At 36.0% G+C, this 26,165-nt stretch overlaps 1 protein-coding gene across 4 annotated transcripts in view; it reads left to right on the top strand.

Moving 5' to 3' along the window:
• Window positions 1-26,165, top strand: part of BRWD3 (bromodomain and WD repeat-containing protein) — a 113,386-nt gene that overhangs the window by 17,278 nt on the left and 69,943 nt on the right. For 3 of the 4 annotated variants that reach the window (XM_081731938.1, XM_081731929.1, XM_081731947.1), the window contains exons 8-15: window positions 3,480-3,656; window positions 6,067-6,224; window positions 8,033-8,149; window positions 18,049-18,249; window positions 20,005-20,132; window positions 21,401-21,687; window positions 22,242-22,467; window positions 25,343-25,549. In XM_081731938.1, coding sequence (XP_081588064.1) covers window positions 3,480-3,656; window positions 6,067-6,224; window positions 8,033-8,149; window positions 18,049-18,249; window positions 20,005-20,132; window positions 21,401-21,687; window positions 22,242-22,467; window positions 25,343-25,549 — 1,501 coding nt within the window. The remainder of the gene's footprint in view (window positions 1-3,479; window positions 3,657-6,066; window positions 6,225-8,032; window positions 8,150-18,048; window positions 18,250-20,004; window positions 20,133-21,400; window positions 21,688-22,241; window positions 22,468-25,342; window positions 25,550-26,165) is intronic. The other variant, XM_081731956.1, reaches the window with a different exon arrangement.

Raw genomic sequence — 26,165 nt, 5'->3', positions numbered from 1 at the left:
TTCATTGTGGATCGTAAAAGAACCTTTTGTACTCTGTAGTCTGTACAACACATATTGCTGGTCGTCGGGCATACAGACCACTGGCAACACGTCTCTAGTTCATAGTTTGGGACAACACTATCACCCTGAGGCGGCTATAAGCTGACTTGCAGTTATGGTCAGATATCTGTCCTGTTGTGGTGTTGACACACATGGACTATCTCCATCTCCACTGGGTCTGTAGATGACGTCTCTTTGACGTAAACTGTTTCCGCAACCTGGATACGAAACTGTGGCACATCGATGGCACGTACTATTGCTGTCTGTATCACTTCGTTCCAAGTAGCCGATGATGTAATCCTTGGTAAACATGTCCAGGGGTCGTCTTTGTACCATATTCGTGCTGTCTATTGCCACATTTAACTCGGCAATACCCTTCGCTCACCACAACGGACCTATTCAGATTGCGCGTATTTTGGCTCCGAGCACTAGTGTTTGATTTATCCCGGTAGAAGGCCAGGATTACATTTGCCACGTCCGGTTCTATGCACTTCATACGCAGTACGCACCATTCTCCACGGTTTTTGTGATTGCTGCACTCTTCACAGGTTTTACATGCAAGTTCTCGTATTATTCTTAAGTTTTGGACCAGTATGTATTAACTCTTTGAAAAAAACTTGGATAACTTGAAAATATCCAAAATATCCCAAATGTATGTTGTTCCACACACAGAATTATTTAACAGTATATCGTTGTCACCCTTTTGAAGCTACTATAAAAAAGTGTGGAATAATCAATATTACTCACAAGGGACATCACCCAATTGTCCGGCTCCGATTTCAATGAAATTTTTATTGCTGATAGAGAACATGTATTCGTTACTTGTGATGACAGAAATTTTTGCCATGGTGCATGTTTTCTATTTTTTAATAATTTTTAAAGGTTGTGATGTGGTTAATAGAGATTACTGCAGAAGTTCCTTACTACCCTTTGTAAACGAAGTGTTAATGAAGGAACGATCATGTAGATACGTATAGGGCATAAGGGGAAGTCGTATGGTACGTATGACCTTGACGGGAGCCATCTTGAAATCCGCCATTTTGAATTAAGGCCAAGATTTTTAAATAGGAATAGAGTAATATGATACATAATTTCGGGCTAGAATTTAATCAGGAAGACAATGGTGAAGTTAGTTTTCAGATGCGCCCATTTGGGGAAAAATTACAGGCATATTAATTGTTTATACTTACTATGTGCGTAAGTCCCTTACCTCCGCTTCTAACCCGCGTATTAATGATAATAAGTGGATAAAGGTTTCGGTAATACATATTATGGCTAGAGGGAAGTGCTACAATAAGGGTATCATTGACGGCAGCCATCCTGAAACCCGCCATTTTGAATTAAAGTGAAGTTTTGAAAAATGAAAACCATAGCATGTGGCACCTAACTTTAATAGTAAATTTTCCGCAAAAGCCAATGGTATGATTATTTTTGTTCTATAGTTAACTAGTATGAATTTATGACTCTTCTAATGTGCACGAAACGTCCATTATTCAATCCTTCAAATTGCCAATACTCATAATTTTCACCGCATGTTTTAAGATTCCAACTGGCACTTTGCAATTGTTCCCATGGCTCATGTTTTCTCAATTTATTACATTTTTTAAGAGTTGCGATTTGTCAGTTCATGAATAGTGTTGGGATAAGCAATCAGCAATCTTTCTGAATTTTGAAGACTTGCCATGTAATTATTAATTTCCTAGACAATGTAATTATTTATTTCCTATACCTGCCCTTCAAAAACTCCTTTACTAACATGAATCATCAGACAACGAAAGAAGTCCAACTTTACATTCAGGTAATACCGAAGACGTAGCTTGTACTGGATAGTAGATAAGACGAGAAATCAAATGAAAATTCACTTCAAAAAAGAAAACGAAATATGATTCTTGTGTAAATCAATGGTCTTTTGTTTTGTTTTATATTTATTTGTTTATTGTATATTTATTTATTTTCTATGGCAATATTTTAGCTAGTCATACAAAAAAGTCATTCGTTTTCTAGCGATTGTTGTCGATGGTTCATGTTTGTAAGATTTATAATCAGTATTGATCGGGAACTCGATTAAGTTACACGTCTTTATAAACAAGTTACCTGTTTTCATATTTTGTTCATGGTACAAACAGTGTGTTGGGAACAGTCATATTATGTCTCTGATATTTTCTATCATTGCTGCTGTTCCTTTAAAGTTGTAAAGTTGTTTTTATTTAAAAAAAAATACTGTTTATCGTTTGCGCAACATGTAGGCTACATTTCATGATAATTTTGAGTTCGTGTAACACCAATTTGTTATAATATTATTTGTATTTCTTTACGTCACATAGGTCCATAGGTTCCTCATGTGCTCTGGGTTAAAATAAATGATTACACTGCCTAGGAAATTAATAATTACATGGCAAGTCTTCAAAATTCAGAAAAATTGCTGATTGCTTATCCCAACATTATTCATGAACTGACAAATCGCAACTCTTAAGAAAATGTAATAAATTGAGAAAACATGAGCCATGGGAACAATTGCAAAGTGCCAGTTGGAATCTTGAAACATGCGGTGAAAATTATGAATATTGGCAATTTGAAGGATCGAATAATGGACGTTTCGTGCACATTAGAAGAGTCATAAATTCATACTAGTTAACTATAGAACAAAAATAATCATACCATTGGCTTTTGCGGAAAATTTACTATTAAAGTTAGGTGCCACATGCTATGGTTTTCATTTTTCAAAACTTCACTTTAATTCAAAATGGCGGATTTCAAGATGGCTGCCGTCAATGATACCCTTATCGTATCACTTCCCTCTAGCCATAATATGTATTACCGAAACCTTTATCCACTTATTATCATTAATATGCGGGTTAGAAGCGGAGGTAAGGGACTTACGCACATAGTAAGTATAAACAATTAATATGCCTGTAATTTTTCCCCAAATGGGCGCATCTGAAAACTAACTTCACCATTGTCTTCCTGATTAAATTCTAGCCCGAAATTATGTATCAGATTACGCTATTCCCATTTAAAAAAAACTTGACCTTAATTCAAGAAGGCGGATTTCAAGATGGCTGCCGTCAAGGTCATACGTACCATACGACTTCCCCTTATGCCCTATACGTATCTACATGATCGTTCCTTCATTAACACTCCGTTTACAAAGGGTAGTAAGGGACTTCTGCTTTAATCTCTATTAACAACATCACAACCTTTAAAAATTATTAAAAAAATAGAAAACATGCACCATGGCAAAAATTTCTGTCATCACAAGTAATGAATGCATGTCCTGTATCAGCAATAAAAATTTCATTGAAATCGGAGCCGGACAATTGGGTGATGTCCCTTGTCAGTAAGGTGATAAGTTATCTTCATTATAAATATCTAAATTTAAAAGCTTTTGATCTTTCCGTCTGTTATTTACGTTATATTCTATTTTATTTTTGTTTCCAAAGGGTGCTGATGACTTACTAGTCAAGATATGGAGTACGGAAGATGGACGGTTACTTGCTACCTTACGCGGGGCTTCAGCGGAAATAACCGACATCGCTGTAAATTTTGAAAATACGCTTTTAGCAGCAGGAAGCTGTGATAAAATAATTCGAGTCTGGTGTCTGCAGACGACTGCTCCTGTAAGTAAATCCTTTGACTTAAGTATAATTAGGCATAGTGGTACACGCATGTCCGAATAAAATTGAGCATCCATCTTTCTTTCAGAAGATAGTTATCTTTATTCTTAAACCCGCAGCATCGAATTAAGCATATTTTTCCTGTCTTTGCAGACTTTCTTGAAGGTCTGTGTACTGTTAAGAGATTGTTACTTATTTGGTCTAGGAATTAATTCGTGCGGGTGGACAAGAGATGGCGCAACGAACGGAGCGTCCCACAGTTCCGTGTATCCACACATGTGTTGCAAACCCCTGTCATCGCGTATCGTTCGTAGTATAGGGCAGTGGATTAAAGCGTCAATAACACCCGTTTGTAGTTAAGTGAACATGGCGCAATTTGTGCCTGATAAAGTGTTTTTGCGGGGTGTCCTGCTGCATTACTTTAACATGCAGAAAAGTGCGACTGAAAGTCATCGTATTTTGGTGGAAGTGTATGGTGACCATGCTCTAGCTGAGCGAACGTGTCAGAAGTGATTTGCACGGTTTAGAAGTGGTGATTTCGGCTTGGCAGACCAAGAGCGAGCTGGACAGCCAAAAAAAATTCAAGACGAAGAATTGACAGCATTGCTCGAGCAAGATTCGTGTCAAACGCAGGAACAACTTGCAGCAGCATTAGGCGTTGATCAAACAACAGTCTCCAAACGCTTGAAAGCCATGGGAATGATTCAAAAGATGTCACATTGGGTTCCACATGAATTGAAAGACAGAGACGTTGAAAGACGAAAAACCATTTGCGAATTGCTTCTTCAACGACAGAGCAGAAAGGGGTTTCTGCATCGAATTATTACGGGTGATGAGAAGTGGATCCATTACGAGAACCCTAAACGAAAAAAGGCCTGGGTGAAACCAGATGAACCAGGTCCATCACAACCAAAACGAGATATTCACTGTGCAAAGGTTATGCTGTGCATATGGTGGGATATGAAAGGTGTGGTGTACTATGAGCTGCTGCAACCGGGTGAAACTATGAATGGAGAACGTTATCGACGACAATTAATGCGTTTGAAGCAAGCTCTGGCCAGAACACGACCAGAATGGGAGAACAGACATGATAAACTTATTGTTCAACATGATAACGCTCGCCCACATGTCGCAAAACCGGTCAAAACCTATTTAGAAAATGTCGGATGGGAAGTTTTACCCCACCCGCCGTATTCACCAGACGTTGCTCCTTCGGACTACTACTTGTTCGATTGCATGAACAACGATTTGATTGGACAGCGGTTTACTTCTTCAGAAGATATCGAAACATGGGTCTCTGACTGGATCGCTTCCAAGGATGAGGACTTCTTTCGCCACGGAATCCGTACATTGCCTGACAGATGGGCGAAAGTGGTGGCTAGCGATAGACAATATTTTTCTTAAGGTATTTATGTATTTTGTGTTTGTACTACAGCTTCAATGTGTGCGTACCAACCGCACGAATTAATTCCTAGACCAAATAAAAAAAAATCTTTAAAGCATTACTTCACACTTTGCTACCGAGCTGAATCGTTGGCTCTTTTTAGTCATGGGAAATGCAAAAGAGAGTTTTAAAAAAGTAAAGAAGGCTAATTGAGGGAAGGAATAAAAGAAACTTTTACCAACTTTATTCGTTCCATATATATATATATATATATATATATATATATATAACCTATCTTGACAGATCCGAAGTTCAGATTCAGAAGTTTAAATTAAGATGGTTAGTTGATTTATAATATTTTATCTTAACAATTTTTGCACTTGCATAATCATAGTTTCGTGTTTACGACTGCATAATTTTACCGAGAAATGAGATTAGGGTTTACACTATATATTTGTTTCCTCAAAATTTAATGCAATAACAAATCAGTTGAACCTATTTCATTAAATTTTGTTTCTTCAGCTTCAGCTTCGTGTCATAAGTACTGGATGTTTTAACTGAAACGCCCTATGTATATATACCGGGTCTGTCAAAAGCTTGGGGCCATAAGCCAACTCAATTATGAGTAAAGATATTTAAGAAGAGAAAGAGGAAAATTGTTGTAAATAGGTGTTTTACAATCGAAAATGGATTTGATCTCCACATCGGTAAGGCGCCTTATGTTAAATGAAATTAGCAGAATAAGAGAATAAGCAATGTTACCAGTTCAACATATTGTTCCTTAAACCTTCACCATACCAACGGGTGATGTCTAGAGTATTCTATTACCCATTTCCTCCCACTTTCTCATTCCACCAATTCTTCCATCATTCACTTGCCTTAATCATCCGTCCCCCGTAGCCACACAGGCATAATCGTGGAACGAACTGAAAGATGTCATTTCATTTTTAAATTCCACGTCAAAAATACTCTTGGGCTACAGTGTTAAGATGTTTAATTTTTATTGAAACTAATTATATGTTTTCACAGGTGGCAGTGTTAACTGGTCATACCGGGATGATAACTGCAGTACATTTTTGTCCTGCGTACAGAGGAAATAATGGTTATCTTGTTTCCACGAGTACAGACGGATCTGTAGCCTTTTGGACCTATGAACGACCGACCAATAGTAACAAAGTGAATTTTCAGTAAGTAAATTTTCCGTTGTCTTCATTGTAATTCTAATAACTCAAAAGCCTGTGGCTAATTTACAGTACAGAAGGTGGTGTGATAATGACAATTCCGGATCTTAAAGGCAGAGAGGAGTAAGTCATTTTCTTCTGAAAATGAGTTATTGCCAGATTTGAAACGCGTGTTCTGATATCCCTTATTCTTAAAAAGCTTGTATTATGAATACTTTATCAAATAGCAACAATAAAATTGAATATAAGTCCGAAGACACTTAAAGGCAAAAAGAAGTAAGTCACTATTTTCTCTCTCTCCTGAAAATTTAATAAAAATGACTTACTCCCCTCTGCTTTTAAGGTTCGGAATTACAAACGGAGATGTAAATCAAATAAAGTTAAAACGTAATGTTGCATCTGTTAAATAGTCATTATGATAGCTTGTAGTTTCTAAAAAAGCGTGTCAATTGATTGTGGTTCCTGCTATAGGTCAGTAAGCTGTGCGTCTTAAATCATTGTAAAATTTCGGTAATCTGTGACACAGTAAACATATGACAGATAGCTATGATTTAAGAAAGGTAATGTAAGGAAGAGAAGTACTTACTTCATTACGTTTTTGTCTTAAATATACGTAGTCATTACTACCTAAATCGTTCGGCGAATCTTCATTCATATACTATTTACATTCCTGCTTTGTATGTCGGTTTCTTGACTCCAATCACAAATTTCAGTTACTATCTGCTGAATGTGTAAAACTATACCAATATATATAACAAACAATTAAATAATAATATCATACTATTGCAAAACCACGCTCAGGAATTGTAACTATCATTCTACTTATAGGTTTCTGTAATTCTTGAAATTTTATAGTTCCAAGCTTTCGACTCTCCTTTGGAGTCTCGGTCACTGAAGGAAGGAAAAACAGGAAGAAAAAGAACAAACATCAAGGAATAAAAATGGGACAGACTTACCAAGGAAAGAGTTGTGTTGGACAAAAACAACGTTAAGTGCATCAGCGATCTGCAGACGAGGTTGAAGCGAACTAAAATACGGCGGAGTCAATTTGTGCGCCTTTGTTTCTAGTTGGGAGGTTGTCAACTCAAATTATTTAAATTAACATGCCAATGCTGTGAAAATTTTGTAACCACCGCCTCCCATTCGTCACTCAACTATGTCTAGATTTAATTTTGGTTTTGGAGACTTAGTATTCCAAGTAAAAAGTGGTAAAGCTGCACTGAGGCTGGACCAAAAAAAAAAAAGTGGTCATAGACCTGATAAGAGTCTTTATAAGGGACTTGGTGTTGTGTAAAACGTAGAAAAAGATAAGTTTTTGAATTATGATGACTTTTATGAGCTACCTATAATAGTACTAATTGTGCAACCATACTGAAAATATAGAAGGATGGAGTTGGCGGGGAAACAGAGATGGCAAGATTTTACCATAAATTAGCCTCGAAAAGTTTAGCAGTTGTCCAGATACCCTGAAATGCTTATTTGCAATGAAGATCACACTAATTTACTTACCTCGTTACACTGTTAATATTTGTATAATCAAAATGAAATTAAAAAGTCCATCTCATTTGATTTAGATGATCATCAAGATACTGTATATAGTGCGGACTTAATTTTCTTCACGTAAAATGATCTATACCTGCGAAAGATCATCCTCAGGAGCCGTGTGTAATTGTTTCTGAGTAATGTTATGTATATCTTAGTTGTGTTTTCTTCTAATGAATTACTTTATTTTTTATTGTGTTAGCTCTTTAGTCAGACAGTGAATACGATCAACTACTTGTATATATTTAATTCCTTATTTTTTTATTTTGTAGTCTTAAACCTATTCAGTTCCATGAGCGAATGAGGCCTGGTCAAGCTCAAATGATTTGCGCGTCATTTAGTCAAGGAGGAAATTTTTTAGCGGCAGGAAGTGCAGATCATCATGTCAGGCAAGTACTTGGAAAAAAATAATCAAATCACATAAGTTATATCATTTTAAAATAACTTTCATTATTATGTCGCATCTTTAAGTAAATTTATCGTTATCTATATGTAGTGTAAAACCAGGATGGGACAAGTTCTCTTCCCTAAAAAATTAGAAACTTAAGCAACCTTGTATTGCTTGTCACAAGTGGAGAGCTTTTTTTCTCATACAGAGTTTACATTGTTGAACTACCTACCGATAGATGGCAGAACATAACTTAAAGGAGCAGTTCGACTTAGAAATGCATTTTTTACAATTTATTTCCATTTGTAGAGTTGAAAATTCTAAAAGGAATGGTGTTTGTTTGATCGCGATACGTTCAGTCGTTAGCGAGTAACAGAGGAAGAAAGATTTTGTGATGACGTCATAGGTGGGCAAGTAGCGAGAGCAGGCTTACACACTACACAGTGCCAAGCATTTCGTTTGTGAGAGGTGGGGTGGTACATTCTAAGTGCGGTTTCCTTTTCCAGAACTGATTGCAAAGACTTACAAATATCATCTGCATGTAGAAAATGATATCTGATGGTGGGCTGTACAAACGTTTTTATATTATAAAACGTATCCTGTAAAGCATGAGTTCAGCGTTTCAACAACAACAACAACAACAAAATCGAAACCAATATGTAAATAGATGGCGAACGAGATTGCTGCAATACCTAAGTACCTTTTCTTTAAGCATTCTTCCGATTCCCGAACATAAGTATGTTCATTTTCACGTTTTGTTGCAATTTTTAACGCTGACCCTATAATTTTGTGCTTCAAGGTATGTACAGGAGCGCAACATATGAGGTAAAAATGAAATAACATCTGTAAAGTTTGCCAGAACACGAAAAACACTTCACCGGTTAAATTTCTTTTATTTTCATAGCTGTCCACGAAACAACTCTCATCACCCGTTTCATCATCATTGTCACATGATACAGAGAAATTAAACGATGAATCAATGTCTTGAGGAACAGTCATCGTCACTGATTCCTTCTACAAGCCGGTATATTTCACTCCCTAATTCACATTGTATAGCTTATTTCTAAAGCAGTATCTTCAGAATCATGAGTGACATCGTCTCTATTACCCTCTAATGCCTCGCCTTGACTACAACCGTCAATTGCATCTTGTACGATATTTGTACGTTGGTAATTGGACATAGATCGGTGCTTGTTCAATGGCTCGGATTTTAAACCTTTCAATAATATACTTGGAACAATATTCTTTCTGTTTGCGTGTAAATAATTCTCCTGGCATTAGCCAGAAGTGGATCTAGACGGTAAAAACTCAGGGGGGGGGGGGGGGGAGAGTCAGAACCCAGACTATGATATGTATATCATGTTTACTAAAAACTTTCAAAAATATCTAAATAATAGCTTAAATCAATTCTGTCACTCAAAAACTGGGGGGCCTAGGCCCCCGGCCCCAGCCTAGATCCGCCACTGGCATTAACTTTTCTTTCAGTAGACTTGACTTCTTGAAGGCAGGCTCTTCAAGATGTTTGGAACACGAGTGATTTTATTTGGTACATTTTTTTTCCCATTGATTTTCTTGAGACATAATTTATATCGATCTGGTGATTTCTCACGACTTAAGAAACGTAAGAAAAGATACTTTACGTCCTCAGCTTCAATTGCACAAGAATTACAACCGAAAACACAGCAGGTGTTAGGCATTTCTACTTCACTTCGCAGACACAGCACGCGCTGCACTAACACGTGTTTTCTACTTCACACTAGTGTTTGTTTCAGAAAAAAAATCCGGGGGGGGGGGGAAGGGACACTTAGTATTCGGCGAGGCATATTATTTTTACACAGTACTATTATATTTATTACATTATAGACGTATTATTTTGGTCTCCTCCGGGGGAATCTCTCAGAGCTCCGGGAGACAGTGCCACTCTAAAAACATGTCTGGAAGAAACACTGTTTCGCACAACAAACGTAATTACTGCTCTCTCTCTACTCTTTTTTTATACTAATGCTATAGGAAAAACAACTAACAAAAACTTCCCTCAAGAATTCAACAGAGCATGACTGCTAACAAATCCAAAACACAATCTATTAAATCCAATGCACTATTAAAGGTTTATCAGCTGCGTACAAAGGAGTGGTTGCTGACTCACATTGAGTTTCTCGCTTATCCCACCAATGACGTCACTATTTACGATTCATCAAAAACAAATGTCTGTAGAAGCTGAACGAGACGGCCTATCAAGATATAAAAAATACGGGTCTCTTATTTTTTGTTACTCTTTCTATTGCACCAAACTTATTTTTAACTCGAACTGCTCCTTTAAGAAATTGCATTCGATCTCTCAAACGACAGTTCGATCAATTGTTTCAGATTCGGTTGTCTCTCAGTATAAATCTTATCTTTCATGATTCCCTAAAAGAAAAAGTCATATGGTGTTACATTACATGATCTGAATGGCCGTTGTGTCGTACCAATCCATTAATGGAGTTGCTCCTCCGTTTTGTCGCTATAAACTGCGTATCGGCAAAGCAAGGGTTGTTTCCGAATTGTGGAGTAACCAGCTATTTTAACATATCAAGATGTGTGTCGCTGGTTGCCAAGTCTTTACTTTTTTCTTCCTTCTCATTTTTCTGTTGAGATTTCTACTCTAAAACAGAACGATTTTTATCCAACCCTATATACATATCCGCAGAACGTTAAACCTAAATTCATCTCAAAAATAAGTAAAATCTGTTTTTATTCTGTTATTTCGATTATGAAAGATGATAATCATAATACAGTGAGACTCAAATGTACAAGTACGTACAGCACAATATAAAAACGAGTATCATGCAGAAAATGGTTAGGGAAAATCCCATTTTGAACGGGTAACGGGGAAATCTTGCTTTCTTCTCTTCGTAACATAGGGATTGTAAATTGTTAACTATTCTACTGGGGAAATCGCCATGGATATTTAAGACTAAAATTATTTTGTGTGGACGTCTGTTTGTTTATTCCCAGATAATAGGGGCACATTTAGAGAGGCCCGATCCCCTCTCCGAAACTTTTTTTTTTTTTTTTAAATTTTATAACTTTGGGCGAAATTCATGTACTTTATATGTATTTCGTGCCGCGAGCTAGTTGTGATTTTTTAAAAATATGTCCCTGCCAAATATAAGTAACTTCTGTGAAAAAAAGTGTTATGTCGATAAACGTTGCTACATTGTTTCCGTAATGCTTAAGAAACATTGTTTTGGATAAAATAGATTAACAATTGGGGATTAATTCAAAATTGAACCCCAATACTTTCACTTAAATGGCATAAGTAACATTGAATACTAATTCCAAATTTTTTTCTTCAGTTCGCGACTTGTATTACACGGGGAGAAAGATTTGCTTTAAGTCAACAAAAATGATTTTTTAAAAAAACTCATGATTTTTTTTTCCACCCTGGTTAAATCGTTGTGTATTCAATCTGCTGTAGCGCGTGGAATACACAATAAAAAATAAATAAATAAATAAAAAAACTGCACCAAAATAGGGAATACAACTCATAAAACACATTGATAAAAATAAAACTTACGTAGTGGGAATTAAAAGTTCCGAACTTATTATTCTAATTAGACAAATCGTTATCACGACCTTTCATAGTACAGCAAACTCATGCACCTGGTGTTAGGATTAAAAGAAAAGATAAAGTTGAAAAAAATGATTATTATCTAGGTCCGCTAATTAAAATTCACTATTATCTTTGTTGATGAGCTGCGTCAAAATTATTATTTCGCTCACTATGCATTAAATGTCAGTTCTGGTGAAAGTTGTAAGATTTTGGCTGTTAACGTGTGCAATCCGAATTACACCCTCCATTCCAAAAGAAACCGAACTTTTGAAAACAAATAGTACCACTAGTGCCATCTGTTGTAATATTTTACCGGTAGATGGCGTAGTCCCTCATTGACAACTGGTATAAATGTCATGACATTTAGATGCACGGCAACAAAGTTATTGCGTTTCAACTGTCAGTGTGTTGTGTAGATCGGTCGGAAAATGAGTTTCAAACAACGAGCTGCAATTGAGTTTTGTGTTAAACTGGGTAAAACTTTTAGTGAAACGCACCAAATGCTACAAAATGCATATGGTGATGAGTGTCTATCCCGTAAGCAAGTTTACGAGTGGTTCAGGCAATTCAAATCGGGTAGAGAGACGCTGGATGATGACGAAAGATCAGGCCGTCCCAGAACCGGATTATCGGAAGAAAACATCGAAAAAGTGCGTGGATTCATCAAACATAACAAAACATCGTCGGTGAAAGTTATTGAAATGGAATTAGGCATTCCTCAAACAACCGCATACCGCATTTTGACCGAAGTTTTGGGCCTTAAGAAGGTTAATTCGCGGTTTGTACCACACAAACTCACTGAAGACCAAAAAGTTGATCGAATTGTTCATTGCAAAGACATCGTTAAAAGTGCTCGGCAGGATCGAAACTTCTTGAAATCGATTGTAACTGGTGACGAGACGTGGTGTTTTGAATATGAGCCCGAAACAAAGCGGCAAAGTGCTGAATGGAGAGCGCCGGATGAAGGAACACCCAAAAAAAGTCGCTTGGTGAAGTCAAAAGTTAAGGTGATGCTGATTTGTTTTTACGATTCAAAAGGAATTATCCACAAAGAATTTGTTCAGCCCGGCCAGACAGTCACTGGAGAGTTTTACTTGGGCGTCATGAAGCGTTTGCTGGCAAGAATTCGTCGTATTCGGCCCGAATATCGCGAAATCGGCAGTTAGACTCTTTTGGACGATAATGCACCATCACATCGTTCGCGACTTGTAACTGAATTTTTGATCAAAAATCACATTATTCGGTTGCATCATCCGACCTATTCACCAGATCTCGCTCCGTGCGATTTCTATCTGTTCCCGAAACTGCATTTGGCGATGAAAGGAAAGTGGCACGCATCGATTGATACCATTGAGAAGGCGACGACCGCCGTCCTAAAGACCATTCCAATAAAGGACATGGAGAAATCGTTTGACAACTTGTTGGAGCGTGCAAATAATATGTGTATCGATGCAGAAGGGGAATACATTGATTAATAAAAATGATTTGTTCCAAAATGTACATTGCTTTTTTGTTTTTTTAAAACGTTCGGTTTCTTTTGGAATGGAGGGTGTATAAACTAATTACTGTGATCCAACCCTTATCCTAATCTCCCGAGTCTAGATTTAATCTGAGATTCTTATTTGTGATGAAAAAGGCCTCCATTACTTTCCTTTCAGTATTATTATTTTTCAAAACTAATTTCATTATCAGGGGGTCACGGTGGCTCAATAGTAGAGCGCTTACCTGTGGTGCGTGGAGTCCCTGCTTCGATCTCCGGTCAGGCAAGTTTGTGGTGGACCATCATGTTCGGGATTTTTCGGGGTAACTCCACTTCTTATTCCACCAATTCTTCCATCATTATTCACTTTAATCATTGTCTGTTTTAGCCTAAAGAACATAATCGCGGGACGTTAAACTGAAAGATTTAATTTCGTTTTCTTTAAGATCATTTGTTTAAATGTTGATAGAGCGCCAAAATGGGAACTCATTCCCGCTATGTCCTGTGTGTTTCATCATTTTTAATGTTAATATTCCCTTTTGTATTGCCGATATATGATTCCGTATATGTACAAAGAGCTTGGTTTTTGCTGCTACTTCGCAATTAATCTGTAAAATAACTTTCATAATTGGCTTTTTTGATTATAGAGAGATTGTCGGAAATGTTTGTATAAGATTTGGCCAATATGAAGGTGTGTTACAAGATTTATTTCTATTGGGAAGAGTCCTTGTGGTTAGTTTCCATACGAGAATTTACCTATTACTCACTTGAAGTGTTAATTCTAACTGTTTTTGAACTTAAATTGTAAACTCACCTTCTCCTTCATGGCCAAATAGACAACGCAAATGGTAGTTATATTTTATTAATGGTCAAATTTATGAAGTGAGCCGCGAGTGAGAAAACCGTTGCTAACTTCTTTCGTTCTTGATGTCAGACTTTGTGTTCAATCTTCCATAAGTCTTCCTGTTCACTCAATTCTCACGGCCTATGCAAATTCAGCTTATTTCCAGTGAACCCTCTTTTCAGCCAACTACATCAGTCTGTGTATTCTCTAGTTTTGTTTGAAAAACTGACGACTGCAGAAACATTCACCTCTGCTGCGGAATTCTTTAACATGTAGAAACTTCTTGCTATTTGTTATTCTGTACCGTGTGCTTCATATTGTGGGACAGTAATATAATCTACAATTTGTCACAAGTGCATATTTGTTGTACAAGCCCAGGCAATGTATTTGCGTATGATGCTTTAATATAACAGATGCATAATACTTAATTTGATTGGATATGTTTCCATTGTTTTATACTTGGATTTCATGTTATACCATTTCATGCATGTTTGGTGTTTCGTATAGATGTCTATAAGCTGTACATAGCATGTGTGTTTGTATGTATTGAAAAAGGAGAACCGAAGTCAGCATTTTGTATTCTCGGTAATGCTGAAATTTGTCCCTAATTGAATATCGTGTTTAATTAATTTTAATATTGTGTTTCAACAGTTACTGATAGATGTGGAGATTTTAGTTTTTCGACATCGCGCACAATATACAAGTGACTTTGCTGTGGTGGTTTATGTGGGTACTTCCGTACGCAAACATTAAACTTCTCCGCTGGAAAGATATATTATGATTAGAGGCACGAGTTTTTCGCTTCGCAATGCGCGACAAAACGAAATCTGTCAGAATTTAGTAATTTTCAGTTTCTTGACGTTTTATGATATTCTACGTGTGTATTTTCATTGGTTTCCGTTGCGCGATAAAACGCGAAATTGGCGAGTTTGCGCGAAATTTCTAACAGTACGCGAAATAACGCAAAATTTTAAAAATACTTTTTCGTTAATTTAAAAACGTCAATTTTCCGCTGCCGGAACTGTAGAACGTGGCATGAACGGTGCATTTTGGGTGATTCGGACACGGCTATAGAGAACATGTCGCGCGTTAGCTGGCTATTATTATCACAAACTTTCCTACTCATAGCAAGTTGAGTTACTGATTTTCGTTCAGTTTAGTTTAAAAAAAAATATAATTTCCTATAAGTGAAACTTACTATGTCAAGTGAAATATTCTGTGTATTTTGTTTTTAGGTAATTAATGGTTTATTTCTGTAGTGGTTTATTAATAAAAGGAACAGTTGTAAAAATGTCAGGGAATATATCTTTTTCACAAGAGCTACAAAATGCGAAACTTTATTTGAAAAATGCGATAAAACGCGAAATATGAAAAAGGAAACACGAAATTTTCAAATTCTTCAGTGCGAAAAACTCGTGCTCCTAATTATGATTACTGCGGAGGACAAAGGATACGAACTTAATAACCAAGCTCGGGAATCGAACTTGGAATCCGTCCTGAGCCCGTGCATGGACAGCTTCGCCAATAACAATCTGAATGCATATAAAACTATCTGCAAACAAATGTTGTTACAATGCAAATTGTGATGTGATTCAAACAAAACGAAGTTTTGTTCCAACCTCACCTCAAACAAGCGCAACAAATCAAAATATTGGGAGTTATATTGAAAGCAACATACTTCAGGAATTCAGTTCTATTATAGAGAACATAGTATAAAGAAATTTCTACTAGGCGAACTATGCACATAACGATCGTGAGGAAAATATTGGAAAGGAATTATATATACGATTCAATTCAATGTATTGTATACTTTTATACGTAAGATTCTAGATACTTACACAGAGGTTTAAAAAAAATCGTAAATATTTGGGTACAAAAGTTACGCAGGTTTCACTGCATCTTGAACACTGTTGTTTCGTTCTTCCTGTCTCGTTCACGAAGCCCCGACCACAGGTCTAAAACCCAAGCGTAAAATGAAATCTCGGAACCCTCGTCTCATGCGAAGTTTTATTAATTTCGACTGCACATGTACTTTCATTGGCTGGAGCATTATCATGATGTATAAGCAAGTATGTGAGAGTACATTATCGCAGTATTTCCAACCGGTGAGGTTCAAACGTGAATAAAGAGTCCATTGTAACGTAAAAATGTAAGATAACACAGAAATGAAACGAAATGCTCTTCTTTAAGACCATTGCACAAAATAAAATTAATGTTCTAAAAATTGGTTCATAATAAAGATGACTATAGATATTGGAAGTTTTATCATAATCCTTTCTATACTGGGGTCCCGAGTTCAATTCCAGTGGGAACATTTGTTTGTGATAGAAATCCGAGTAAGTAGTTTGGATCCCACGTTAAGCGGTAAATGCTGTTTCATGCAGTCTTGGTGCTGATAAGGATTTTGAACTTCAATGAATTAAATTTAATTATTTTTCGTGTTAAATGTGGCTACACGAGGCTAACTGCAGAAGCAAGCTTATGAAAAGAAATTCGTTAAAAAGTAATTCAATATTTACACTTTGCAGGAAAAATAAATTAGTTACATCACCAAAACGTACTTAACTTTAACGAAAACTTTTTTCTTACTGAAAGCTGTGAGAACACTTCCAAATATTGAAAGCAACTGAAATATCACTTAACATTTTCCAAGGAACTAAATATCAAACTTTCAAGAAGTGGAGAGTCTAAACCTACTTGTTCGATTTTTACGTTCTTTAATTTTGTACTTCCAAAGATTGAAAATTTCTGTCAAAAGCGTTGAACTTCCAAATCTGTCAATCCTCTGAAATTTACAAATTAAATTTCCAGAAAATTACACAACTAATAATGTGTAAACTTACAAGTTATTGCTTAAATATATGTATATCATTTCCATAATGGATAAGGTGTGGCAGTCACTCGGTATCTGCTTAGTTCTTGAGTAGTAATGAAAAATTGCTGAAAAAAAAATATATATATATATATATTTTTATAAGTCCATACAAAATTTATATGTGCAACTACTTGCAGATCCAAATTGTTAATTAGTAATTTATCCTAGTATTCCTAAGCGTAATATTGCAATCCCAGCTTTTGTCAATTTGAACGACTGTCCTGATAATGTTGAGGCTCTTTAGTTTTTAAGAAGGATTCGTATTACAAAATATTGTAATTAATTAAGAAAACCTTTGTGTTTTTTCACATTTTTGTGGTTATTGTTGTGTTATTGTTACTGTTTCAGAAAACAGTTCAAACATTATGCGCTTCCTTATATAAAGTCTTGTTAAAAAAATCTTGGCCACCCTCTTCGTTTATAATGCCATATTCTGACAAATGTACGTAGAAAATTATAATACTAAGATCCTAATTGGTCGAAGAAAATCAATATGTGCTTGGTTTAATTCCAGATGTATGAAAGAATACATCAAGGGGAAGTGGATGGCCAGATTTTTCAGAACAATACTGTATATTTAACTGTTTTATTCATTTTGTGTTGAATTGTAAACATGGTTAAGTTTAAAATAATTCAAATATGAACAGGCATGCCTTGTATCACGAAGTACTTGAACTTCAAACGGTGTTGCTTGCATCTTTGTCGGTGACACGTAATGTACTAAACTAGAGACGTATGTAAACGAACAACGATGCACAGTGTAAGGCTTACCACTGTTTTGCTTTCATATCCTTCCTGTGAGTAGAAGTTCGAGTGAATTTCGTGATAACTGTAATTCACTGTTCAATCAAACATAGTAGTCATTATGTATCCTATAGCACTTGTCAACAATACTACAATAATTCTAACTTCATCAACGAAATCACATATAAATAATGTGTTGTTCGAACAGTAGATAAACGGAAGTAATGACTCCATAACCAATAAAGTTATGTATTCACTTTCATGGTGATGTTACGGCTGCACATTGTTATTTTACACTTAATTTTCGTATTACGAGGTTTCTTCCTTCGTTTAGTGATTTTATACCTTCTTTATATTTACAGAGTCTATTTAATGTATGGAGAAGAAGGACCTGAAAGAATCCTAGAGAAAGAGGCCCACACTGATCGGGTGGACAGTATTCAGTGGGCTAATCGGGGTCTGAAGTTTATTTCAGGAAGCAAAGATGGGACCGCCCAATTGTGGAGATACGAAAGACAAGAATGGAAATCTCTGCAGTTGAAAATGACAACTGAATTGCCGGGGTGAGTACTTTTGAATGATTCATGTTGTCTTCTGTAATATAATTTATTTATGCATTTCTATCAAATAAGAAGAAAATGTCGTTACTACTCTTGATGCACTTACAGTGGCATCCTGAGGACGTAGTGTACGGGAATGTTCTGTAATGTAGTATCAGACGTTGTAATAGTGTGGCAGTGATGTTATCATCTATTTTCACCCTTCATTAGATTTTTATTAATATATACAGGGTGTTTCAAAACAACACCAACAACAACGTTTGAGAGATGATTCCTGACACCAAGATATGACAAAAAGTATAGACCAAGTTGGGTGCACAAATGCTTCCTTTTGGAGTTATAGGCTGCCAAAAACATGAAAAAATAAAATTTGAAAGTCTATAGCTCTAAACTATGGGATCTACAGTAGTCGGGTCAAGACTTCATTTAGGAACTACAGTGTCCCCTATCCAAATACCCATGTTTCAGAATCCTGCGGTACTTCCGTAACAATTTTTATAGAGGTAGTTGGTGAGTAGTTCAAATTATATGCCCGTAGCGAAACTCCCTCTATAAAAATTGTTGGGTGAGTGCCGCAGGATTCTGAAACATGGATATTTGGATAGGGCACATACTAGTTCCTAAATGAAGTCTTATCTTGGTATGAGGAATCACCTCCTAAACGTTGTCAATGTTGTTTTGAAACACCCTGTATATCGTACGTGATCGATCAAATGCATCCGATCTTCACGAGTATAGAAAGATTGTGAAATATTATGATGTGTAGACTTTGTTCTCGAGGTAAGGACCATCAGATTTTAGGTTTGAAGAGAGAAAGAATCGAGTAAGACAAGAAGCAACCTTCATGCAATTAAACATTGAAATCAAAGCACAAAAACTGCTAAAGAAATTTAAGTATAACTAAGTTTCCTTTGTGTGTGTATCAGTTTCATAAAGAAACAACCACATCTCACAAAGTAGTGCAAGAATTTAAATAAAAATTTCGTAGATAGTTTGTATCAAAACATTCAATTGTAATTCCGTGTAATCTGTTTGCGTGGACTACGTATACTGTTATATTAGTCCACGAAGCAGGTGGAATTTAAACAATAGAAATTCAGACAAGAATATTAAGTGATATAAACATTTGAAGGAAAATTTATATTACAGTAGACTCTAGAGTATCCGACCTAATGTGGCGGAAGGGCAGGCCGGATAACAAAAAAGTCGAATAGGCCGGAGTTCAATGATTATAACTGTACGTACTGTATTAAGGTCCGTTACACACTGAGGAAAAATGAACAAGGAGCAGAACGCTGGTTTTTTTTCTGTCACAACTTGTATTTTGCACACGACACGTAGGAGGATCGTAGCAGACGCCCGCTTCCAATGCCTTGGTAATGTTGCCAATGAAACGCATTGCCTTCCTGATTTAATTAGAATAAAAGCAAACGAGGCCGGATAGTCGCGAACCGGATACTCGGGAGTCTACTGTATTACTTTGTAACTAAACATTAAATAGTAGTATCAAAAATAACCCGAAAAGATAATGTAAAGGTTAGATAGGATCAACCATAAGAGGAGGAGGAAGACGACGATTTAAAAAAAAAAATCAAGGAAAATTTATGTTGAAGACGGAAATTAAAACTAAGAGATCTGTAGGAACCCTGTATATATTAATAGAATGCTCAAAATAGGAGGAATTTATCCTTACATTACTCTTAAGAGCTATCTCCAATGAAAACCACTGTGTTGTAATACTGTATGTTTTAATTGCAGGGCTCAAGATAAAAATGCTGACAGCAAAACTAAACTGAAAGTAACTATGGTTGGTTGGGATTTAAGTGACGAGTGGGTTATTACGGCAGTAACAGACTTCACTTTAAAAATTTGGAATTCACATACAGGTAATTTATTGTTTTCTCCTGTTCATTGGGTAATTTATATAGTCATCGCGTAACTTCGTACTACTGTTCTATGCACTCATGACATAATTTTGTAAATATGCATGTTTCGCTGTGTTTTTGATATACGTAGTATTTTTTTTTTTTTTTTTCTAATATGAAACCAATTGCAATTTTATGTATGTCGGTCTTTTATAGTTTGCAATTTCCGTTTACATCCCCTCTTCCCAGTTTTAACTTAAAAATCTAAATTCTTGAGGAGAAAGAGATTTCCAAAAATCTAGACACTTGAAATAGAGACAGTTCTCGATGTACCTAAGTTGAATTTTTACCATAACTCAAGATTATTGGCAAAGACGTACGAAAAAAAATACTGTTTACCATGCAAACGCAATGTACATAATTTTCTTTATAAAATTGGACTCAGAACCTTATAAAACGTCGATAGTAAAAAATTAAATAATTAATAATAACAGAAGTCACAAATAGGATATAATCTGTATATATATTTATTCAAAAGCCTTACTGCACACAAACTATTATAAGCTTGACGAATAAAGCGAATGGAATACATCTTACCAAATAAAATATACTAACCTTTTTGTATTTTTAAGGAAATCCAATATTTGGTACTAAAAATCCAAAATGAAACATCGAAAAAAGAGAATCTGGATACAAAATGTGATACCATCATCTCAAATTACATCAACAGATATTAAATAGCGTGATTTTGATTCACATATCTTTAATAGTTTGTGATAGATATAAATCTTTTATATAACAAATTTCTTGATTAAACCGAAATTTCTGTATATAAGTCTGGATGGGTTTTGATAGCTATTAAATTTACAGAAAAAGAATGGTAAAATTGTATTTTGTTTGTATGGTATTGCATAGTGCGTGTATGTGGATAACTAAAGATACGTCGAGAATTGGATAAAATAACTCGTAATTACCTTTGGTAAGTGCATTTACATAAAACTTTTTAAAAAATAAATAAAAAAAAAAGTATACAAGTCACTCGAAAATATGATATCAGGTTAAGAATACGGTACATTTTTTTTAAAAAAATCGAAGATTTCCACTTAAGATGAAGCTTTAAGCTTATGAGGTTTCTGGTGTTGCATGTGTTTTTAAGACTCTGTGGTCTTTAAAAATGGATAATGGATTGAGTATCCGAAATACTGGATCGTATTTCCTTAGTAGTACAAAAATGTCAGTACATTTTATTTGATTTTGAGGTTCTTAATCTCTTGTTGTTTTGATCTTAGGTAGCCTTCAGCAAGTTCTACGAGGACATAGAGATGAGGTTTTCGTTTTGGAAAGCCATCCATATGATCAGCATGTGCTTTTAAGTGCAAGTCATGACGGGCAGATAATCATCTGGGATATCCTGGCAGGTACCATTGTCAAAACATTCCAAAACTTCATTGAAGGACAGGGACAAGGGGCTGTGTTCGACGCTAAGTGGTCTCCTGACGGTATGATGGTAGCTGCGACGGATTCTCACGGACATATTCTTATGTTCGGCCTTGGTTCCAATGAAAAATTCAGAAAGGTAATACCTCAACAACAGAATTTGTTTCATTATTTGTTAATTTTGTGTGTTACTTATCAGTCTTACCTGAGTGTATTCTCGGTATGTAAGTCCATGTAATGTCTTCAATATTTCTGCTAAAATAACCAACCTTCATTTTGGTTGTTTGGATTGGAGAATTTCAGCACTGAGGCTGTATGAAACGTAGACTTAATAGATTAATGTAGAATCCAAATAGTAGGAGCTCCACCGAGAATCGAACCCAGGTCTTCTGCGCCAAATGTGCGTATGCTAACTGTATGCAGTTGCCACGAGGGAGCTCTCAGCCGTAATTTTATACAAGTTCTGTGAAGAGAAGTGGGTAGTTATACTGAGGGAACTTTAGTTCAATACTTCTTCCGTTACACTCATAAAAGAATACTTATTAACAATGTGATATAGATTGTTATATTTATGAGCATGTTTGATTAAAAATGAGCCAAATGTTATTTTTAGTATTTAGTTAAATTTTGACGCAAAATATTAGCAAATATGCCTAATTATCGGATAATGGAATATTAATTTCATTTTTTCAGCTTCCATCCGAGCTGTTTTTTCACACTGATTATCGGCCGTTAATTCGAGATGCTAATCATTATGTGTTGGATGAACAAACACAAACTGCTCCTCACTTGATGCCTCCTCCATTTCTGGTAGATATTGACGGCAATCCTTACCCACCGCATCTACAACGGTTGGTTCCTGGGAGGGAAAATTGCCAAGAGGAGCAGCTTATACCAAATATCGTTGTAGGAGCTAGTGGTAAGTTTATTTTGAATTATATACGGTACCATTTGTAAGTTTATGTGTTAAAGGTCGTTGTTGAAGTTAAATGTTGTAGTATCAAAGTTTACTGAAAGCTTGTCACAATTTCCATGTATTGTGCAGGAAAAATAGGTACTCACTTCTATACTTAGACAATCAATATGTGTAGATAATCCAACTAATAAACAGCTTGTGTTAGGATTACATTGATAGCCATTCTATAGGGGATGTTTAGAACCTACCAATAGCTAAACACAAACTTCATGTGCAGGGTGGACAGAAACTTCCTTTACGCTTGCACTTAATAATATTTGCAGTTATTTGTCCAAAACGTCCGTATGTGCACCTCTATTATCCCTGCACAGCTTGATAGGTCTCCATTTCCTATTCATCCGGTTTAGCAACTGCGGCGTCAAAAGCTGGAAGGTTTTCTTTTATCCGTATGAAGAAGTTTCTGTTCCGCGAATTTCGATAAATAGCACATTCATCAGAGAAAAGAACGCACTTCCGAGAAGGAATAGGGAAGGCTTCCAACAAGATCCTTCATGCTTCCTGCCGGCGGTTTAAGTCATCGTTGGTTAGTTCATTGATAGCCATTGGGCGGAATTCGTGGAAGCCTAAGTTCATTTTCATGTGGAGCTGCATTGTGCTGCTTGCAATTCCAAGTTCCGCAGAATGCTTTCTGGTAGACTTCCAGGGTAAACGGGTCACTGTCGCACTAATTTCTGCGCATGCTTTTTGTTGATGAACAACCAGAGCTAGGAGGCGTCCAAAACACTTCCCAGGCGAAAAACTTTTTCCTACGTTATCAGTCTGACGACTTGGTAACTCTTTACCGAACCGTCCACGAAACCTATCATCATTCGCGACATATTTTCGTGGTTTCGCTTGCGTTCATGAATGCACACACTTGCCACTAAGCACTCCTCTAAAGTAGTCACTGGTATCTGCCATTGTTATTCAGCAAACACGAAAAGGCGAGACAATGAACTGGCCAACGCAGACTATTCTCCTCTCTCCGCAGAGAGTCATGTGGCAATTCAAGTTAGGAGCAGTGTTGCTATATCAGTGATCAAGATGGGAGGCTCAAAATCATAAATGTCTTAACATCTTATATTGTTCTACGCATTTAATTTCGGGTGTAAAGGGATCTTCTAGCCACCCTGTATAAGGTATAGATTAGTTTTCCTAATTATTATCTTTAGTAGCAACTCACTCACTTCGAACAATTTGATATTAACCATGCATAACGTACCGTCTTGTAATATGAAACATAAATTCTCAGAGTATTTACTGTGCTATAGGATACAAATAGAAATTAAGTCTACTTCTGTATCCCGAGATTATATTTCCTTGTGGATGATGATAGCTCCTTCTTCAGCTCCAGTCATTCTTCTTGTAGAGCCTAATTTTGTATATAAATATAGTTGAATTTGTTTCCAGGAAAATTTATAAGAAAACAGGATCATTCGAAAAACGAAACTTTTGTATTCTTAGTTTCTTTTGCGCTTTACATATTTTGGAACCTTTTATTTTTGCAGTAGATTTTTTAAAGCCAATTACTGTTAATGTTGTTGGCAAGCTTTCCTAAATATATAGTGAAAAATGTGGCAAGCTTTCCTAAATATATAGAATATATAGTCTCCCTTTCAGCGAATTCCTGTGAATTTATCTTGCTGGCAGCATCGCCACTAGAAGTTTTTCCACACCGAACTCTTCAAAACACGTAATTTCCGTTGTGAACGGTGATGGGTAAAGATCGGCCTTTTTCCCGATCTCTATAATAGTCATGAGAAGTAAGTTTATAAAAGCCAGTATCTCATTTGAAAATAAACTTCAAGCATTAAACGTTACATCTATGTAAGAGGCATATGAAAGATATGTAGCAAGTTTCATAAAGAACTCCAGAAACAAAGCATGGTTGTTAATAATCTGCCAGTTTAGATTTTTTTTTTTCGTTTTTCGAACTTGCAGCAACAATTTTAGTATATGACGCTTCCTGAACCACTACACAAATGCTTGTTGATAAGCTTATTAACTTTAGTGTTCATGAAAACAAGAAATATGAGGTATAAAATTGTTACAATTTCGGAAAAAAAGTCTAAATTGTCAGATTTTCAACAACCATGCTTTGTTTCTGGGGTTCTTGATGGGACTTGCTACAATATTTTTCATACGCATGTTACAGATGTATCGTTTAATCCTAGAACTTCATGCGATATACTGGCTGCTGAGAACATTTTTACTTCTTGTGATGCATCACAGGCGGAAAAAGGCCGATCTTTGCCCATCTCCTTTTGACTTCAATAGGTATAAATCATGAAAATTAATGTTGGTGTGTACATATTTAAACATATATTACCAATCCAACACTGTTACGTTGTATAACGCCACCTATTCTATTTGTTGGAGATACCTGAACTACGAAGAAAAAATATATGATATATATTACATGTATATATATATACGGTGATAAACAATTATTTCAGTTCGGGTGTCTGGAAGAAGAAATGGAAGAAAACAGAATAGGTGGGATTATACAACATATCAGTGTTGGATTGGTAATACATGATTTTTTGAGTAGCGAGTGTTTTTCTTTTTCGGCTCGCTTCAGAAAGCTTTAATTCCCTTATTTCTAATTACAAGTTGGAATACTGAGAGTTAATTCCCGTATATGGTAGGTTTTTATGTAAAAATTTAGTGGAAATTTTTAAGTGGTCCAGTATGAGAAGAAAGTACGAGAAATTTTGTACAAGTTGCGTATATAGCCGCCTTATATTGCTTGCATAAAGATGGTACACGGCGTGTTGTGTTGTCATTGTGGTTGACTGATGAAATGTAAAGATATGAGTATTGTGTTTTGTGATTGTAGGAGAACAAGAAGTGATCGAAGGCATCCCAGCGAATGAGGATGGAGCGCAGCCCCGTTCAAATATAGACGAAATGATTGCTCAGTTAGCCCTTCAACAAAGGGAGAGGATGCAGAACGCCAATGCACCCAGCCAGTTCGTAGCAGAACAAGGGCCTTCTACGCAACGGAATGAACGACACGGGCATAATTCCCTTGCAGTAAGGCAGGGTAAGGTGTTATGAACGTTCCCACGGTAAAGGTATCAGATGGAAACAACGAAATACGCTCGATTCCAGCCTTCAGAAAGCCGTTTTAAAAATTCATCATCAATTCATTCCATATCCGCTTAGGCAAATTTTGTATACCTTACATTGGCATAAGTACAAGTTCTTCAAACGGAAGAATAAGGATAATAAACATGAAATCGGAAACTTGAATATTGTAAAAATACCTCCCTTTAAAGGAAACTTTTCGGAAACTAACAGCTTTGGAGTTATTTTGAATGAGAAGTCTCATTTTCCTAACCTCAGAGATCCGTGAGATATTCTATTCTTGGCAAACGATTGGAACCCCTCGCGACAAAAGGAATATTCAGTGTACATTTCACGTTTCTAGCTGTAGTAGTATGGTCTAGGCATTGATGAATGTTTTACTTTTTTATATAGTAATACAAACTAATTTCCTTCTAAAAAGTTTAATTTTTACGATCGTGGCTACATGGCAAACCCATAACAAATCAATAAGACTCAAAAATAATGATTATCTAATTCATTATTGTAAAATTTCTTGGATAGAGCAAATATAGTACTCGGAATTTGGACTTTTCCTATCACCTTTTTTATTA

The sequence above is a fragment of the Thermobia domestica genome, chromosome 1 (genome assembly GCF_964235325.1).
Source record: "Thermobia domestica chromosome 1, izTheDome1.hap1.1, whole genome shotgun sequence".
Taxonomy (NCBI): domain Eukaryota; kingdom Metazoa; phylum Arthropoda; class Insecta; order Zygentoma; family Lepismatidae; genus Thermobia; species Thermobia domestica.
This window is presented reverse-complemented; position numbering and strand designations above follow the sequence as displayed.